General features: G+C 43.4%; 1 protein-coding gene across 1 annotated transcript in view; it reads left to right on the forward strand.

Moving 5' to 3' along the window:
• LOC139388770 (ryanodine receptor 1-like) overlaps window positions 1-18,717 on the forward strand; it is a 91,485-nt gene that overhangs the window by 42,461 nt on the left and 30,307 nt on the right. The window contains exons 50-72 of the mRNA XM_071135681.1: window positions 113-333; window positions 3,204-3,294; window positions 3,438-3,578; window positions 3,702-3,865; window positions 4,160-4,238; window positions 4,353-4,442; window positions 4,561-4,704; window positions 4,806-4,883; window positions 5,152-5,227; window positions 5,342-5,465; window positions 5,552-5,667; window positions 5,817-5,884; window positions 6,024-6,145; window positions 6,386-6,435; window positions 6,733-6,793; window positions 9,282-9,408; window positions 9,513-9,624; window positions 9,799-9,880; window positions 9,978-10,108; window positions 10,378-10,698; window positions 10,791-11,031; window positions 11,231-11,318; window positions 14,355-14,447. Coding sequence (XP_070991782.1) covers window positions 113-333; window positions 3,204-3,294; window positions 3,438-3,578; window positions 3,702-3,865; window positions 4,160-4,238; window positions 4,353-4,442; window positions 4,561-4,704; window positions 4,806-4,883; window positions 5,152-5,227; window positions 5,342-5,465; window positions 5,552-5,667; window positions 5,817-5,884; window positions 6,024-6,145; window positions 6,386-6,435; window positions 6,733-6,793; window positions 9,282-9,408; window positions 9,513-9,624; window positions 9,799-9,880; window positions 9,978-10,108; window positions 10,378-10,698; window positions 10,791-11,031; window positions 11,231-11,318; window positions 14,355-14,447 — 2,820 coding nt within the window. The remainder of the gene's footprint in view (window positions 1-112; window positions 334-3,203; window positions 3,295-3,437; window positions 3,579-3,701; window positions 3,866-4,159; window positions 4,239-4,352; window positions 4,443-4,560; window positions 4,705-4,805; window positions 4,884-5,151; window positions 5,228-5,341; window positions 5,466-5,551; window positions 5,668-5,816; window positions 5,885-6,023; window positions 6,146-6,385; window positions 6,436-6,732; window positions 6,794-9,281; window positions 9,409-9,512; window positions 9,625-9,798; window positions 9,881-9,977; window positions 10,109-10,377; window positions 10,699-10,790; window positions 11,032-11,230; window positions 11,319-14,354; window positions 14,448-18,717) is intronic.

An 18,717-nucleotide genomic window follows, 5' to 3' on the forward strand; every position in this document is an offset into this window, starting at 1 on the left:
TTGACTGCCGGTGTGGGTATGGATGTGGGGACGCAGACCTGAAATTGGTTTTGTGGCCCCTACGCCCAACAAAGTTGCCCATCCCTGGTTTATATGGATCTCTCCCCACTAGGCAGCTTTCTGCACCACAGAGATGGCCCTGGCTCTGAACCGCTACCTCTCTCTGGCTGTGCTGCCCCTCATCAACAAGTGTGCCTTCCTGTTTGACGGCACAGACCACCGGGCCATCATGATCGACTCCATGCTGCACACCATCTACCGTCTGTCCCGCGGACGAGCCTTCACTAAGGCCCAGAGAGATGTCATTGAGGAATGTCTCATGGCTTTGTGCAAGTGAGTTGGACTTACCATGAGCTGTTATCTGAAGTCTATTTTTCTGCATTCTGTCAGTAGAATTGTCCTCTATAATTTCATGTCTCCTGGACATGACATGTTCTCTTCCCTAAACTGTTTGTACATTGAACTTTTAGTGAGGTGTTCAACCTCACTAGGGTATGTGGGACGCTAGCGTCCCACCTGGCCAACATCCAGTGAAATTGCAGAGCACCAAATTCAAATACAGAAATACTCATTATAAAAATTCAGAAAACAGTATTTTACATAGGTTTAAAGATGAACTTCTTGTGAATCCAACCACGGCGTCAGATTTAAAAAATGCTTTACGGCGAAAGCATAACTTACGATTATTTGAGAACATAGCCCAGCCGAGAAATCATTACAAACAGTATCCAGATAAGTAGAAGAGTTACACAATTCAGAAATAGAGAGAAAATGAATCACTTACCTTTGATGATCTTCATATGGTTGCACACAGAAGACATTCATTTACTCACTAAATGTTTGTTTTGTTCGATAAAGTCTTTCTTTATATCCAAAAACCTCTGTTTTGTTTGCGCGTTTTCTTCAGTAATCCACAGACTCAAACGCAGTCACAACAGGCAGACAAAAAATTCCTAATTATATCCGTAAAGTTCATAGAAACATGTCAAACGATGTTTATATTCAATCCTCAGGTTGTTTTTAGCCTAAATAATCAATAATATTTCAACCAGACAATAACGTTGTCAATATAAAAGGTAAACAAGAAAGGCACTCTTTCGGTCATGCGCATGAAAAAGCTACAGTGCCTTGCGAAAGTATTCGGCCCCCTTGAACTTTGTGACCTTTTGCCACATTTCAGGCTTCAAACATAAATATATAAAACTGTATTTTTTTGTGAAGAATCAACAACAAGTGGGACACAATCATGAAGTGGAACGACATTTATTGGATATTTCAAACTTTTTTAACAAATCAAAAACTGAAAAATTGGGCGTGCAAAATTATTCAGCCCCTTTACTTTCAGTGCAGCAAACTCTCTCCAGAAGTTCAGTGAGGATCTCTGAATGATCCAATGTTGACCTAAATGACTAATGATGATAAATACAATCCACCTGTGTGTAAACAAGTCTCCGTATAAATGCACCTGCACTGTGATAGTCTCAGAGGTCCGTTAAAAGCGCAGAGAGCATCATGAAGAACAAGGAACACACCAGGCAGGTCCGAGATACTGTTGTGAAGAAGTTTAAAGCCGGATTTGGATACAAAAAGATTTCCCAAGCTTTAAACATCACAAGGAGCACTGTGCAAGCGATAATATTGAAATGGAAGGAGTATCAGACCACTGCAAATCTACCAAGACCTGGCCGTCCCTCTAAACTTTCAGCTCATACAAGGAGAAGACTGATCAGAGATGCAGCCAAGAGGCCCATGATCACTCTGGATGAACTGCAGAGATCTACAGCTGAGGTGGGAGACTCTGTCCATAGGACAACAATCAGTCGTATATTGCACAAATCTGGCCTTTATGGAAGAGTGGCAAGAAGAAAGCCATTTCTTAAAGATATCCATAAAAAGTGTTGTTTAAAGTTTGCCACAAGCCACCTGGGAGACACACCAAACATGTGGAAGAAGGTGCTCTGGTCAGATGAAACCAAAATTGAACTTTTTGGCAACAATGCAAAACGTTATGTTTGGCGTAAAAGCAACACAGCTGAACACACCATCCCCACTGTCAAACATGGTGGTGGCAGCATCATGGTTTGGGCCTGCTTTTCTTCAGCAGGGACAGGGAAGATGGTTAAAATTGATGGGAAGATGGATGGAGCCAAATACAGGACCATTCTGGAAGAAAACCTGATGGAGTCTGCAAAAGACCTGAGACTGGGATGGAGATTTGTCTTCCAACAAGACAATGATCCAAAACATAAAGCAAAATCTACAATGGAATGGTTCAAAAATAAACATATCCAGGTGTTAGAATGGCCAAGTCAAAGTCCAGACCTGAATCCAATCGAGAATCTGTGGAAAGAACTGAAAACTGCTGTTCACAAATGCTCTCCATCCAACCTCACTGAGCTCGAGCTGTTTTGCAAGGAGGAATGGGAAAAAATGGCAGTCTCTCGATGTGCAAAACTGATAGAGACATACCCCAAGCGACTTACAGCTGTAATCGCAGCAAAAGGTGGCGCTACAAAGTATTAACTTAAGGGGGCTGAATAATTTTGCACGCCCAATTTTTCAGTTTTTGATTTGTTAAAAAAGTTTGAAATATCCAATAAATGTCGTTCCACTTCATGATTGTGTCCCACTTGTTGTTGATTCTTCACAAAAAAATACAGTTTTATATCTTTATGTTTGAAGCCTGAAATGTGGCAAAAGGTCGCAAAGTTCAAGGGGGCCGAATACTTTCGCAAGGCACTGTATGTGACACTGCAGGGTCCACTCATTCAGACTGCTCTTACTCCCTCATTTTTCAGAATACAAGCCTGAAACAATTTCTAAAGACTGTTGACATCTAGTGGAAGGCATAGGAACTGCAATTTGAGTCATAAGTCAATGGATACTGTAATGGCATTGAATAGAAAGCTACAACAACAACAACAAATCATACTTCCTGTATGGATTTTTCTCAGGTTTTCCCCTGCCATATCGGTTCTGTTATACTCAGACACTTTTAACAGTTTTTGGAAACTTTAGAATGTTTTCTATCCAACTCTACCAATTATATGCATATCCTATCGTCTGGGCCTGAGTAGCAGGCAGTTTAATTTGGGCACGCTTTTCATCCAAAATTTCGAATGCTGCCCCCTACCCTAGAGAAGCTTTTAACCATGCTTGATAATGTATTTACGTGCGCTTATTTATTTGTGTCTATTTCTTAGAAATCTACGGCCATCCATGTTACAACACCTGTTGAGAAGGCTGGTATTTGATGTACCAATTCTCAATGAATATGCCAAAATGCCACTTAAGGTATGGACATGACTTAAACATTAGACAATCAAACCTTTATAGAATCAAAAATGAAGATAGCTGTATCAAGATAATGTACGTATCATCCAGATGTTAGTATGCATCATTTCACCGATCTCATAATGTTATTTTGTTGGCTGCAGCTTTTGAACAATCACTATGAGCGCTGTTGGAAGTACTATTGCCTGCCCAACGGCTGGGGCAACTTTGGAGTGTCATCAGAGGAGGAGCTGCATCTCACCCGCAAACTCTTCTGGGGCATCTTTGAGTCCCTGGCCCACAAGGTTACACTATTACACTGATCGATCATATCTTAGTCACCAGGAAATGTTTGGCTCCAATAAAAAACAATACGTTGATAGATCATTGTAGAAATATTTCACTATGTCATCTGGTTCTGGTTTCAGAAATTTGATGCTGAGCTGTTCAAAATTGCCATGCCGTGCATATGTGCCATTGCTGGGGCCATCCCTCCAGATTATGTAGATGCCAGCTACTCCTCCAAGACTGAGAAGAAAGCCTCAGTGGATGCAGAGGGAAACTTTGATCCCAAGCCAGTGGAGACCACAAAGTGAGACCCTTGAATGGGAGAGAGTGAGATGAGGGAGATTGAAAGAGAGAGAAAATGATGGACAGAAGAGAGGGCGAGATGAGGGGGTAAGATGAAGGAGAGAAGAGGGAGATGATGAAGGGAGAGTAAACTGATAGGAGGAAGGCCTTGAGAAAACACAAACAATTTAGATAAGATACAGTATCAATGGAAAGTGTTGATATTTTTATGAATATTTCGCAGTATCCTCTGCTTTTAGCTACTGTGTAGTATGTTATGTCTATGGTGTACTGAAGTCGATGTTTTGTGTTGTAGTACTATCATCCCTGAGAGATTGGATGGTTTCATCAACAAATATGCTGAATACACACATGACAAGTGGGCTTTTGAAAAGGTCAGTAAAAAAAACGACCAAAGGCAGCCATAAACGTTTGTGTATCAGTTGTACAGCAAACTGTACAATGTATGGTGTTTTAAACAATAATGTTGTATGTATGTTCACCTGCAGATTCAGAACAACTGGACGTATGGAGAGATGTTGGATGAAGATTCTAAAACTCACCCCATGCTCCGACCGTACAAAACATTCTCAGAGAAGGTAAGAGGCACAGTTGATCGTTTTCTTACAATGCATAGTCTTTTCTGTCAACCACCACAGATTTTTACCATTTCTGCTCTCTGATGCCCTCTGTCTGTAATGATCTCCTCCTTTGTAGGACAAAGAGATCTACCGTTGGCCCATCAAAGAGTCCGTGAAGGCTATAATTGCGTGGGAGTGGACTCTGGATCAAATGAGGGAAGGAGAGGAAGCCAAGACTGAGCAAAAGAAGGGTGCTCGGAAAATTTCTCAGACTGCACAGGTACAGAGAAAAGGACGATAGGAAAGGATGAATAACCCATTTAATAGGATCTCTGTGGACAGAGATAATAAAAACAGTATGAATAAATGTGTGTATTTCAGGCAACGTACGACCCCAGCCATGGCTACAGTCCCCAACCGATTGAGATCCCCCACATGGCACTGTCAAGAGAGCTGCAGGTATGATGGCACTAAAGTATTTTATCTTTATTTAACTAGGCAAGTCAGTTAAGAACACATTCTTATTTTCAATGACGGCCTAGGAACAGTGGGTTAACTGCCTTATTCAGGGGTAGAACGACAGATTTTTACCTTGTCAGCTCAGGGATTCAATCTTGCAACCTTCCGGTTACTAGACCAACGCTCTAACCGCTAGGCTACCCATCCCTCTCAATTACTTTACAGACTGTAATGTGATCAATGTTTTCATAATTTCTCCTTTCCCCAGTCCATGGCAGAACAGCTTGCAGAGAACTATCACAATACTTGGGGTCGCAAGAAGAAGATGGAGCTGCAGTCCAAAGGTCAGAGGTCATTCTGTTCAGAAAACAAAGAGGATATTGCCTACAGAATTGCCAGTCACCTTTTTCTTAAAAAAAAGTAAATGGGAACTTTGTGTGTGTTTTGACTGTGTGTAGGAGGAGGCTCCCACCCTTTGCTTGTACCCTATGACACCCTGACAGCAAAGGAAAAGGCACGAGACAGGGAAAAGGCTCAGGAGCTTCTTAAATTCCTTCAACTCAATGGATTTGCAGTCACCAGGTAAAAGGAAAAGTCATTGAAGGTATCAAGTTGAGGAAGCAACTGAATATGTATTGATAAATCAGACTTTTGAATTCTTTCTCCAGGGGGATAAAAGACATGGAGTCAGACATCTCATCTATCGAGAAGCGCTTTGCTTATGGTTTCCTGCAGAAGCTGTTAAAGTGGATGGAGATGGCCCAGGAGTTCATAGCTCATCTTGGTAGAGTGGGCTCTTGGAGGAGGGTGGATGATGATAACCAATGAAATAGTGCTTTGTTATTGAGCAACTAAATGAATCAGTGTAGAGTCAGTGTTGACATTTAACACGATAACAATACTCCATAATGTTGTCTTTTGGGTTTCATTCAGAGGCTGTGGTGAGCAGTGGCAGAGTGGAGAAGTCGCCTCATGAGCAGGAGATCAAATTCTTTGCAAAGGTGAGAGCAGAATCACTATGAAACAGGCCTATCTAGAGAGGAGGAGAGAGGGCATTTGATACAACTGTTAAATGTTTACTGCAGGGGTATAAGAATATATGATGATGATGATGATGATGATGAACTGTGTTTGTTTCAGATCTTGTTGCCCCTGATCAATCAGTACTTTAAAAACCACTCTCTGTACTTCCTGTCCACACCGGCCAAAGTCCTGGGTACTGGAGGACATTCCTCTAACAAGGAGAAAGAGATGATTGCCAGGTAACTCTGTCACACACTGTATTACATGTGTATTGCTACACCTCAGTTTAGTTAGTTGGCTTTCGCCACTTTCATTTTTCTCTACTCATCATGTCAAGTCTCTCTTTTGGAACCTGTGCTGTAATTTCACCTTTTTCCTCTTACCTTTCATCATTCATTACCTTTCATCATTCATTACCTTTCATCAATCATTACCTTCCTCTGCGTTTCCTCTCTCCTTTCTATTGGGTGTCGCTGTAGCATCTTCTGTAAAATGGCTGCTCTGGTGAGACACAGAGTTTCTCTCTTTGGTAAGAAATCGTCTTTGATTTAGTTCTGTCCCATCATTCCTGCTCTGTTTCCATCTGACTAACTTGTGTTTGACCCTCCCCACTGTATCTCTATTTCACTGTCCGCTGTTCGTCCACCTCTGACTCTGATTTCCTGTGCTTGGCTTTCTCCCCTTCTCATGCTGATTTGAGTTGATGTCATTTTAACTAATGTACTTGAATTAAAGGTTTTTCTACCTGGTACTGTAAATCCAAAATAATTTATCTTAATGTTGCCAGCCTTCATTATATCTAGGTGACTTTGTATATCCTGTATAGGAAATGACGCCCCTGCTATTGTCAACTGTCTTCACATCCTGGCACGATCTCTCGACGCAAGGTAATCTTCTTCACTTCTCTGAAATGTGTTCACAATCCAAATACGAAGGTGTCGTGTCTTTGGCTATGCCGGATTAATTGATATGACATGCTATTCTATAAAATAATTTCTCCGTAATTAATATCACCTGATTGAGCTAATCATGTAAATGTAATTACCTAGAGAGTCGGGCACCACAAAATAATATTTATAGAGCTGTTATCTTCCGAATAAACTCTTAAAGAACTCGTAATATTTTACATCAATAGCAGTCAACATTAATCTTCATCTTACTACAGTCTCATCTGAAAGTTGTAAATTCTTGGTTATCTGCAAGAACCCTGGCTAACAATTTGAATCAGCAATACAAACTTGGGTTTAATCATTTATTTACTAAATACCTAACTAATCACACATACACATAATTAATCATAACTTGATTACAAATGACGTCATAAAGGAAAACGTCCCTAGCGGGCGGAACAGATATGACGGCTTGTTACACAAAGGAAAATGGGCTGGGTTGAGTGAAAGAGTGGGAAGACAGGAACAAAGCAGCATACCACCCTGCATACCACTGCTGGCTTGCTTCTGAAGCTAAGCAGGGTTGGTCCTGGTCAGTCCCTGCATGGGAGACTAGATGCTGCTGGAAGTGGTGTTGGAGGGCCAGTAGGAGGCACTCTTTGGAGGTCTAAAAAATATCCCAATGCCCCAGGGCAGTGATTGGGGACACTGCCCTGTGTAGGGTGCCGTCTCTCGGATGGGACAATAAACGGGTATCCTGACTCTCTGCGGTCATTAAAGATCCCATGGCACTTATCGTAAGAGTAGGGGTGTTAATGCCGGTGTCCTGGCTAAATTCCTAATCTGGCCATCAAACCATCACGGTCACCTAATAATCCCTAGTTTACAATTGGCTCATTCATCCCCCTCCTCTCCCCTGTAACTATTCCCCAGGTCGTTGCTGCAAATGAGAATGTGTTCTCAGTCAACTTACCTGTGTAGCTCCCTTCAGTAACCACGAGCACAACCGTTCCTTGATTTTAACTGGCGGCTTTATTCTGTAGTTTTAGTCAGAATTATCCCCTTCCGTGAGAACTATAAAGTAAATGAAAAATACAGTTAAGCACACTCTTACAAGCTTAACTTACAAGTGACTTATTAGCTTGGTATAACTCTGAAGTGCTTACATACATAACAGTTTAACCGGCATTATAACGGGTTCAGATTAAACACATGAATAAAGGAAAAAATACCTCATTGGCTGCTTATTACAGAAGGGAGGAAATCAAACTTCACACTTATTATTCCTGGCATGAATTCACACTTCATCCTAACATACACTCTTCAACCTTTATGAACTACACCCGATGACATGAAAACTTAGCTAACGCAGCGCAGGATTGCCTTCCCTCCAAAGGTGTGTTGCTACAATAAGGATCCCCGTTACAACAGTATTAGCTACGTAGTTCCGCTTGTATTATAATTTCCCCCGCACAGCGGACACGTAAACAATTCAAACAAAAGACAACGACATAACCTGTAAGTCTAACTGTCAGTTACAACCTGGTAAAATAACGGATACACACAAAGGCGAAGCTGTGCTATCGTAAATACAGTATCTTATGCATTCTAAATTACTGCCCATTTGGAAAAGGAAAATGCAATAAATATTTACTCTGAGCTGTGCTTCAGTAGGTTGGTGGTAGATGGAAGGCTGTGTTGCCAAACCGAGTCATTGTGTGATAGACGGGATATTCTGTCTGTTCCTTCTTAACCTGCGTTTGCAGCTGCGGTCGCTAACTCAACAGCTAGGAGGTATCACTTCTGTAGTGAATAAGAGTTCAAAGTTCATACCATTCGCAACCAAAGCTCATGCTGATGTTGGCTTCGTTCTGAACCATTCTGAAATAGGACTGTCGTCCTCATATCCTCGGAACAGAAAGTTATGTTGTCGTCAAGGCTTTATATAGGAAGGGAGAAAAGGGGTGTGTTTCATAGTTTACAACCTCTGTCTCTTCACGTGGGCGGGCCACTGAGTGAGCAGCAATATCTTATGAAAACCCACATCTCACATTTTAGAAGCTAAAATCACATTTCATCCCATCACAAATAATTTCATATTCAAACATTTAAATTGAACAACAATTCCATGTGAATCCGATAACTCTGATGTGTAGACTTTCCACTGTAGAGTTTATGTCATCTCAGATGACTCAGATGACAACCGAACTGACATCATATTCATTAAGTACCACCGCATGTGTTCAATTGTTCGGATTACCAGAATATAGTTAATTTCCCCCCACATTCTGACGTTCCCAGAATCTCTGTGTTAACCAAGGGTTTTGAAAATGTAACCTTAGTAGGGTAGAGAGAGGAAAAGGGGTGGAAGAGGTATTTATGACTGTCATAAACCTATTCCCCAGGCCAAGGTAATGGATCAAATGTGTCATCTCAGGTTCTCTCATAGCCTTCCTCTGTTCCCTCCCTGCTCTGAATTCCTCAGGACGGTGATGAAGTCTGGGCCTGAAATCGTGAAGGCAGGGCTCAGGTCATTCTTTGAGGGTGCAGCTGATGATATAGAGAAGATGGTGGAGAACCTCAAACTGGGAAAAGTGTCTAAAGGCAACCAGGTAAGAGCAAAGTGTCTACAAGAGAACAGGTAGGAATTGAACTATTCCAGAAGTATTGTCTTTCAATCTTGTTCACCCTGTTTTACTGTGTGGTCCCTCTACAGCAGGTGAAAGGCGTGTCCCAGAACATCAACTACACCACCATTGCTCTGCTCCCAGTCCTCACCTCCCTGTTCGACCACATCTCTCAGCACCAGTTTGGAGATGATGTCCTTTGTGAGTCGTGTCATCACGGCATTCATGAGATGACACATCATTCCAGTTTACTTACTCTCAGAATTGTGAAAAATGTGCATATCTTGTGGACTGTTAACCGTGTATGTTCGTGTTCATGTGTTTTTGTGTGTGTGTGTGTGTGTGTGTGTGTGTGTGTGTGTTCGTGGTGGTCAGTGGATGATCTCCAGATGTCGTGTTACCGCATCATGTGCGCCATCTACTCCCTGGGTACTGTCAAGAACCCTCATGTGGAGAGGTGAGTCTGGATCTGGATCTGTTTATCTTTGTGAACAGTACAGCAATACAAACCTGATCATCTGTGAGTTTGACTGCCCTTGTCTTCCCTTGTCCAGGCAGATGCCAGCCCTAGGGGAGTGTCTGGCCCATCTCGCGGCTGCTATGCCAGTGGCCTACCTGGAGCCCCATCTCAATGAGTACAACTCCTTCTCTGTTTACACCACCAAGACCCCCAGAGAAAGAGCCAGTGAGTGTCCAGCTAGTCCTGTAACTTGTTCTCTGTCCACCCAGAACTTGTATTCAAGTTCCTCAACACTCTCTCTCATCTTCTCTTTTTTTCTCCTGTCTGTCTGTCTGTCTGTCTGTCTGTCTGTCTGTCTGTCTGTCTGTCTGTCTGTCTGTCTGTCTGTGTGTCTGTCTGTGTGTCTGTCTGTCTGTGTGTCTGTCTGTCTGTGTGTCTGTGTGTCTGTGTGTCTGTGTGTCTGTGTGTCTGTGTGTCTGTCTTGATGTCCATAGTCCTGGGTCTGCCCAATGAGGTCCAGGAGTTATGCCAGGACATACCAGAGCTAGACGTTCTATTGAAAGAGATCGGGGACTTGGCAGAGTCAGGTGCCCGTTACACAGAGATGCCCCATGTGATCGAGATAACTCTGCCCATGCTGTGTAACTACCTGCCCCGCTGGTGGGAAAGAGGAGTAGAGATCTTCCCTGAGCTGGAGGGCCAGATCTGCACCGACGTCACCTCTGAGCAGCTCAACCAGCTGCTGGGCAGCATCATGAAGATCGTCGTCAATAACCTGGGAATTGACGAGGCCTCCTGGATGAAGAGGCTGGCTGGTGAGATTGCCACAATGCTTTACGTGTCTAATGTACCTGTGTGTGTGTGTTTTCTTGCCAACTCACCATCACCTCTCCTCTTCCATCCCTAGTCTTCTCCCAGCCTATTGTGAGCAGGGCCAAGCCAGAGATGCTCAAGTCCCATTTCATCCCCACCATGGAGAAGCTGAAGAAGAGGACAGGGAAGGTGGTGGCAGAGGAGGACCACCTGCGTATGGAGGGGAAGGCCGAGGGGGATGAGGAGGAGGGCACCATCAGGGAGGAGTTTGCTGTGCTCTGCAGGGACCTGTACGCCCTCTACCCTCTACTCATCCGCTATGTGGACAATAACAGGTACAGTACACAGGCAAACTAGTGGCTGCTCATGTTTTTTTCTGTAGATATGTTGTACACCCTTTCATATCCAGTATCCTGTCTAACAGTACTATATGTCAGAAACCATTCCCCCTGCCAGTTGTCTTTGCATACATGTTTGTTGTGGTATTGATGGTCTCCATGAGTAGTACCTCAAAGAGATGTCCTCCATTTGCAGGGCAAGGTGGTTGACATGCCCAGACCCAGATGCAGAGGAGCTCTTCAGAATGGTTGGAGAGGTCTTCATATTCTGGTCCAAATCTCATGTGAGTGTAAACCCCTGAAAGGTGACAACTGTTTCTCTCAAATCAAATCAAACTTTATTTGTCACATGCGCCAAATAGAACAAGTGTAGACCTTACAATGAAATAATTACTTACAAGCTCTTAACCAACAGTGCAGTTCAATAAGTGTTAAGAAAATATTTACTAATTAAACTAAAGTAAAAAATAATAAAAAGTAACCCAATAACATAACAATAACGAGGCTATACACAGGGTGTACCGAGTCAGCGTGAGGAGGTACAGGTTAGTTGAGGTAATTTGTACATGTAGGTAGGGGTGAAGTGACTATGCATAGATAGTAAACAGCCAGTAGCAGCAGTGTACAAAACAAATTGGGGGGGGGGGGGGAGTCAATGTAAATAGTCCTGGTAACCATTTGATTAACTGTTCAGTAGTCTTATGGCTTGGGGGTAGAAGCTGTTGAGGAGCCTAGACTTGCCGCTCTGGTACAGCTAGCCTTACAGTAGCAGAGAAAACAGTCTATGACTTGGGTGACTGGTCTCTGACAATTTTATGGGATTTCCTCTGACACCGCCTATTATATAGGTCCTGGATGACAGGAAGCTTGGCCCCATTGATGTACTGGGCCGTACGCAGTACCTTCTGTAGCGCCTTATGGTCAGATGCCGAGCAGTAGCCATACCCGGCGGTGATGCAACTGGTCAGGATGCTCTCGATGGTGCAGCTGTAGTACTTCTTGCGGAACTGAGGACCCATGCCAAATCTTTCCAGTCTCCTGGGGGGGAAAAGGTTCTGTCATGCCCTCTTCACGACTGCCTTGGTGTGTTTGGACCATGATAGTTTGTTGGTGATGTGGACACCAAGGAACTTGAAACTCTCGACCAGCTCCACTCTACAGCCCTGTCGATGTTAGTTGGGGCCTGCTCGGCTCGCCGTTTCCTGTAGTCCACAATCAGCTCCTTTGTTTTGCTCAAATTGAGGGAGAGGTTGTTGTCCTGGCACTACACTGCCAGTTCTCCTCCCTCCTCCCTATAGGCTGTTGGTGATCAGGCCTACCACTGTTGTGTCGTTAGCAAACTTAATCATGGTGTTGGAGTCGTGTTTGGCCATGCAGTCGTGGGTGAACAGGGAGTACAGGAGGAGACTAAGTACACACCCCTGATGGGCCCCAGTGTTGAGGATCAGCGTGGCAGACATGTTGTTACCTACCCTTACCACCTGGGGGTGGCCCGTCAGGAAATCCAGGATCCAGTTGCAGAGGGAGGTGTTTAGTCCCAGGGTTCTTAGCATAGTGATGAGCTTTGAGGACACTATGGTGTTGAACGATGAGCTGTAGTCAATGAACAGCATTCTCATATAGGTGTTCCTTTTGTCCAAGTGGGAAAGGGCAGTATGGAGTGCAATTGAGATTGTGTCATCTGTGGATCTGTTGGGGTGGTATTCAAATTGGAGTTGATGCTGTTGATGTGAGCCATGACCAGCCTTTCAATGCACTTCATGGCTACTGACGTGAGTGCTACGGGGCGGTAATCATTTAGGCAGGTTACCTTCGCTTCCTTCGCCACAGGGACTTTGGTGGTCTGCTTGAAACATGTAGGTATTACAGATTTGGTCAGAGAGAGGTTGAACATGTCAGTGAAGACACTTGCCAGTATAAGGGCACAAGGCGAGACCCAAATGCAGACACAGGATGCAGATGCTTGAGCTCCGATATTTATTATACCAATTGGGGTAGGCAAAAAGCAGGTTGAGGACAGGCGATAGTTCATAAACCAGGTCAGAGTCCAAACAGTACCAGGGGATAGGCCCTGCCTTCGAGGTCAGAACAGGCAGAGTAGTCAAGCAGGCTGATTCGGTGTCAGGACAGGCACAGGTCAAAACCAGGAGGGCTAGGATAAAACAGAGACTGGGAAAAATAGGAGCTAGGACAAATGCTGGTTGACTTGGCAAAACAAGATGAACTGGCACAGAGAGACAGGAAACACAGGGATAAATACACCAGGGACTAATGGGGAAAACAGGAGACACCTGGAGGTGGGTGGAGACAATCACAAAGACATGTGAATTAGATCAGGACGTGACAGCCAGTTGGTCCACGCATGCTTTGAGTACACGTCCTGTAAATCCATCCAGCCCCACGGCTTTGTGAATGTTGACCTGTTTAAAGATCTTGCTCACATCGGCTACTGATAGCGTTATCACACAGTCATCCAGAACAGCTGGTGCTCTTGTGCATGCTTCAATGTTGCTTGCCTCAATGCGAGCATAAAAGGCATTTAGCACGTCTGGTAAGCTCGCGTCACTTGGCAGCTCGCATCTGGGTTTCCATTTGTAGTCCGTAATAGTTTTCAAGCCCTGCCACATCCGACGATCGTCAGAGACGGTGTAGTAGGATTCAATCTTAAACCTGTATTGGCGCTTTGCTTGTTTGATGGTTCGTCTGAGGGCATAGCGGGATTTCTTATAATTGTCCGGATTAGTGTGCCACTCCTTGAAAGCGGCAGCTCTAGCCTTTAGCTCGATGCAGATGTTGCCTGTAATCCATGGCTTCTGGTTGGGGTATGTACGTACAGTCACTTTGGGGATGACGTCATGGTGGAAAGGTGGAAAACTCTTCAATGCCATTGGATGAATCCCGAAACATATTCCAGCCTGTACTAGCAAAACAGTCCTGTAGCGTAGCATCCGCGTCATCTGACCACTTTGTATTGAGTGAGTCACTGGTACTTCCTGCTTTCGTTTTTGCTTGTAAGCAGAAATCAGGAGGATAGAATTATGGTCAGATTTGACAAATGGAGGGCGGGGGAGAGCTTTGTATGCATCTCTGTGTGTGGAGTAAAGGTAGTCTAGGATTTTTTACCCTCTGGTTGCACATGTGACATGCTGGTAAAAATGTGGTAAAACTGATTTAACTTTGCCTACATTAAAGTCCCCGGCCACTAGAAGAGCCTCTGCTGGATGAACATGTCATGTCACCTCAAATCTGTGTACACGACCTATAAACTTTGATTTGATTTGATCTGATGACCTTTCTCTCTCCATCTTGTGTCTCTGCAGAACTTCAAACGAGAGGAGCAGAACTTTGTGGTGATGAATGAGATTAATAACATGTCTTTCCTCACTGCTGACAGCAAGAGCAAGATGAGCACGGTGAGCCAATACCATCTGGGTTTAAAAAGCCATTCATTTACAGTTGAAGTCGGAAGTTTACATACAGCTTAGCCAAATACATTTAAACTCAGTTTTTCACAATTCCTGACATTTAATCCTAGTAAAAACATACCTGTGTTAGGTCAGTTAGGATCACCACTTTATTTTAAGAATGTGAAATGTCAGAATAATAGTAGAGAGAATAATTAATTTCAGGTTTTATTTCTTTCATCACATTCCCAGTGGGTCAGAAGTTTACATACACTCAATTAGTATTTGGTAGCATTGCCTTTAAATTGTTTATCTTGGGTCAAACGTTTCTGGTAGCCTTCCACAAGCTTCCCACAATAAATTGGGTGAATTTTGGCCCATTCCTCCTGACAGAGCTGGTGTAACGGAGTCAGGTTTATTGGCCTCCTTGCTCACACACTCTTTTTCAGTTCTGCCCACAAATGTTCTATAGGATTGAGATCAGAGCTTTGTGATGGCCACTCCAATACCTTTACTTTGTTGTCCTTAATAAGCCATTTTGCCACAACTTTGGAAGTATGCTTGGGGTCATTGTCCATTTGGAAGACCCATTTGCAACCAAGCTTTAACTTCCTGACTGATGTCTTGAGATGTTGCTTCAATATATCCTCATAATTTCCCCTCCTCATGATGCCATCAATTTTGTGAAGTGCACCAGTACCTCCTGCAGCAAAGCACCCTCCAACATGATGCTGCCACCCCCGTGCTTCATGGTGGGGATGGTGTTCTTCGGCTTGCAAGCCTCCCCCTTTTTCCTCTCAAACAGAACGATGGTCATTATGGTCAAACAGTTCTATTTTCTTTTCATCAGACCAGAAGACATTTTCCAAAAAGTAGGATCTTTGTCCCCATGTGCAGTTGCAAATCATAGTCTGGCTTTTTTTATGGCGGCTTTGGAGAAGTGGCTTCTTCCTTACTGAGCAGCCTTTCAGGTTATGTCAAAATAAGACTTGTTTTACTGTAGATGTTGATACTTTTGTACCTGTTTCTTCCAGCATCTTCACAAGGTCCTTTTGCTGTTGTTCTGGGATTGATTTTCCCTTTTCACACCAAATCACTTTCATCTCTAGGAGACAGAACGCGTCTCCTTCCTGAGCAGTATGACGGATGCGTGGTCCAATGGTGTTTATACTTGTGTTCTATTGTTTGTACAGATGAACGTGGTATCTTCAGGCATTTGGAAATCCCGCCCAAGGATGAACCAGACTTGTGGAGGTTTACAATTATTTTTTCTGAGGTCTTGACTGATACAGTGCCTTGCGAAAGTATTCGGCCCCCTTGAACTTTGCGACCTTTTGTCACATTTCAGGCTTCAAACATAAAGATATAAAACTGTATTTTTTTGTGAAGAATCAACAACAAGTGGGACACAATCATGAAGTGGAACGACATTTATTGGATATTTCAAACTTTTTTAACAAATCAAAAACTGAAAAATTGGGCGTGCAAAATTATTCAGCCCCCTTAAGTTAATACTTTGTAGCGCCACCTTTTGCTGCGATTACAGCTGTAAGTCGCTTGGGGTATGTCTCTATCAGTTTTGCACATAATTTTTTCCCATTCCTCCTTGCAAAACAGCTAGAGCTCAGTGAGGTTGGATGGAGAGCATTTGTGAACAGCAGTTTTCAGTTCTTTCCACAGATTCTCGATTGGATTCAGGTCTGGACTTTGACTTGGCCATTCTAACACCTGGATATGTTTATTATTGAACCATTCCATTGTAGATTTTGCTTTATGTTTTGGATCATTGTCTTGTTGGAAGACAAATCTCCGTCCCAGTCTCAGGTCTTTTGCAGACTCCATCAGGTTTTCTTTCAGAATGGTCCTGTATTTGGCTCCATCCATCTTCCCATCAATTTTAAATATCTTCCCTGTCCCTGCTGAAGAAAAGCAGGCCCAAACCATGATGCTGCCACCACCATGTTTGACAGTGGGGATGGTGTGTTCAGCTGTGTTGCTTTTACGCCAAACATAAAGTTTTGCATTGTTGCCAAAAAGTTCAATTTTGGTTTCATCTGACCAGAGCACCTTCTTCCACATGTTTGGTGTGTCTCCCAGGTGGCTTGTGGCAAACTTTAAACGACACTTTTTATGGATATCTTTAAGAAATGGCTTTCTTCTTGCCACTCTTCCATAAAGGCCAGATTTGTGCAATATACGACTGATTGTTGTCCTATGGACAGAGTCTCCCACCTCAGCTGTAGATCTCTGCAGTTCATCCAGAGTGATCATGGGCCTCTTGGCTGCATCTCTGATCAGTATTCTCCTTGTATGAGCTGAAAGTTTAGAGGGACGGCCAGGTCTTGGTAGATTTGCAGTGGTCTGATACTCCTTCCATTTCAATATTATCGCTTGCACAGTGCTCCTTGTGATGTTTAAAGCTTGGGAAATCTTTTTGTATCCAAATCCGGCTTTAAACTTCTTCACAACAGTATCTCGGACCTGCCTGGTGTGTTCCTTGTTCTTCATGATGCTCTCTGCGCTTTTAACGGACCTCTGAGACTATCACAGTGCAGGTGCATTTATACGGAGACTTGATTACACACAGGTGGATTGTATTTATCATCAGTAGTCATTTAGGTCAACATTGGATCATTCAGAGATCCTCACTGAACTTCTGGAGAGAGTTTGCTGCACTGAAAGTAAAGGGGCTGAATAATTTTGCACGCCCAATTTTTCAGTTTTTGATTTGTTAAAAAAGTTTGAAATATCCAATAAATGTCGTTCCACTTCATGATTGTGTCCCACTTGTTGTTGATTCTTCATAAAAAAATACAGTTTTATATCTTTATGTTTGAAGCCTGAAATGTGGCAAAAGGTCGCAAAGTTCAAGGGGGCCGAATACTTTCGCAAGGCACTGTATCTTTTGATTTTCCCATGATGTCAAGCAAAGAGGCACTGAGTTTGAAGGTAGGCCTTGAAATACATCCACAGGTACAGCTCCAATTGACTCAAATGATGTCAATTAGCCTATCAGAAGCTTCTACAGCCATGACATAATTTTCTGGACTTTTCCGAGCTGTTTAAAGGTAACTTTAGGTAACAGTCAACTTAGTGTATGTAAAGGTAACAGTCAACTTAGTGTATGTAAACTTCTGACCCACTGGAATTGTGATACGGTGAATTATAAGTTAAATAAACATGCACAAATTAGATGTCCTAACCGACTTGCCAAAACTATAGTATGGGGAGTCTGGAGGCGCTTGATGAAAGTACTAGGCTCCGCACCAGGCCTGCCCAAAGCAGCAGTGGGAGCAGAGTGCCATCATCCTGCCAATGAGTTTGCATCCAGTTGATTGTAGTTAGGTGGGAGTTTTCCTTCCATTTATTTTATTTTCTGTTGAAGGTTGGTTGGTCTGTAGCATTTGTGGTCTAGCTCCCTACACAAGGGGATGCTGTTAGTCCTGCTCTCTGTGCTCACCGTTCAGTCATTCCACCCTCCCTGTAGCCGCCATGTCAGACCATGGCTTAGCGTCATCATATCCTCCAGTCAGTCACCACCCACACACTTGTCCCCTTTCTTTAACCCATGACCTGATACTATATTTAACCCGACTGAAAAAAGTTATAGTACTCTATGTAGAATAAACTCAATGTGACTACCTCACCCCACCTCTATTTTAATCAAACCTGTCTTCTAAAATCTCCCCTAAAACCTTTGCACCCATCTTCCTCTAAACTAGCCTTATTCATAACACACTCTTTGCATTGAAGTACTGGTCTGCCTGGACTTGTCTGTAGCTTTGACACACTCCTACCACTCGCTCACATTTTACTTTACCAGGAGTAGATGCACTTCTCTGTCATAAAGGGCATACTCCGAGATGGATACAGCAGTCTCACTTTTCACCACTGCAGATTCCCTTAGTCCTTCGGGACATTTGGTCATGACACATTCTCTGTTTCTAGGGCTTTGCGTCCTCTCCTGTTCTGTGCATTGGTCCTCTGTTATCTTCACTCCCTGGGCCAATCTCAGCCTGCTGTATGACACGCACGTGTACACATACACACACAGAGAGACAGAGAAATACACACACACTACATACAAGCTTGCAGGGGACGTCAGAGAGGGCAGACAACAGACAGAGACAGCAGACAACAGTTTCTGTGATGTTCCATCACAGAAACGAGACAGGAGAGCGGGAGGGGTGATGGGACTTATCCCATGTGGGGCGTATATCCCATGGACATTTGGTTTACTTGTGTGATTTGCTAGTTGGTTGCTAACACCTTGATCTGA

Source organism: Oncorhynchus clarkii, chromosome 29 (assembly GCF_045791955.1).
Source record: "Oncorhynchus clarkii lewisi isolate Uvic-CL-2024 chromosome 29, UVic_Ocla_1.0, whole genome shotgun sequence".
Classification (NCBI taxonomy): Eukaryota; Metazoa; Chordata; class Actinopteri; order Salmoniformes; family Salmonidae; genus Oncorhynchus; species Oncorhynchus clarkii.